Raw genomic sequence first — 1,214 nt, 5'->3', positions numbered from 1 at the left:
CTCCCCCGCCCACGTGGTCGGCGCCGCGCGCGCGCCTCCATTGTCCCGGCGGTCGCGGTGACGTCACCCGCGGCGCCGCGCGCTGATTGGCCGATTCCTGAGGGAGCACCGGAAGTGGGCGGAGCTTCCCCTCTTCGCCTCTACTTCCGGTCGCGCCGCGTGGTCGGAGCGGGCCCGGGTTACTTCCGGTCACGTGGCCGGGAATGGAATGGGTAAATGGCGGCGGTGACGTCACGACGCCGGGTGGTGACGTCACCGCGGCGTTTCTCTACGGCAGATCTCGCGAGAGCGGCCCCGAGGGGATGGAGCCGGACGGGGTCATCGAGGTCAGGAACTGGGAGGGGTGAAATCAAACTGGGAGGGACTGGGAGGGACTGGGAGGGGTTAAAGTTAAACTGGGATGGACTGGGAGGGGTTAAATCAAACTGGGAGGGAATTGCACCTTACTGGGATGGACTGGGAGGGGTCTGAGCCAAACTGGGAGGGAACTGGGCCTTACTGGGAGGGACTGGGAGGGGTTAAATCAAACTGGGAGGGACTGGGAGGGGTTAAATCAAACTGGGAGGGAATTGCACCTTACTGGGATGGACTGGGAGGGGTCTGAGCCAAACTGGGAGGGAACTGGGCCTTACTGGGAGGGACTGGGAGGGGTTAAATCAAACTGGGAGGGACTGGGAGGGGTTAAATCAAACTGGGAGGGGTTAAATCAAACTGAGAGGGGTTAAATCAAACTGGGAGGGGTTAAATCAAACTGGGATGGAACTGGGTCTTACTGGGATGGACTGGGAGAGATTTGGGGGGGACTGGGACAGACTGGGAGGGGTCAGAGCCAAACTGGGAGGGGTTAAATCAAACTGGGAGGGAACTGGGCCTTACTGGGAGAGACTGGCGGGACCATACTGGGATGGACTGGGATAGACTGGGAGGGGTTAAAGTTAAACTGGGATGGACTGGGAGGGAACTGGGCCTTACTGGGAGAGACTGGGAGGGGTTAAAGCCATACTGGGGCAGACTGGGAGGGGTCGGGACCATACTGGGATGGACTGGGATGGACTGGGAGGGGTTAAAGTTAAACTGGGATGGACTGGGAGGGAACTGGGCCTTACTGGGAGAGACTGGGAGGGGTTAAAGCCATACTGGGGCAGACTGGGATGGACTGGGAGGGGTCGGGACCATACTGGGAGAGACTGGGAGGGGTTAAAGTTAAACTGGGA

The 1,214-nt window shown here is 59.9% G+C and overlaps 1 protein-coding gene across 1 annotated transcript in view; it reads left to right on the top strand.

Annotated features, from left to right (window-relative positions):
* Window positions 1-1,214, top strand: part of LOC121333035 (eukaryotic initiation factor 4A-I-like) — a gene marked incomplete at its 3' end in the record, with an annotated part of 10,186 nt that overhangs the window by 389 nt on the left and 8,583 nt on the right. The window contains exon 2 of the mRNA XM_041399061.1: window positions 278-326. Within this exon, the coding sequence (XP_041254995.1) occupies window positions 278-326 (49 nt within the window). The remainder of the gene's footprint in view (window positions 1-277; window positions 327-1,214) is intronic.

Source organism: Onychostruthus taczanowskii, unplaced genomic scaffold, assembly GCF_017590055.1.
Source record: "Onychostruthus taczanowskii isolate IOZ18803 unplaced genomic scaffold, ASM1759005v1 scaffold1528, whole genome shotgun sequence".
Taxonomy (NCBI): domain Eukaryota; kingdom Metazoa; phylum Chordata; class Aves; order Passeriformes; family Passeridae; genus Onychostruthus; species Onychostruthus taczanowskii.
This window is presented reverse-complemented; position numbering and strand designations above follow the sequence as displayed.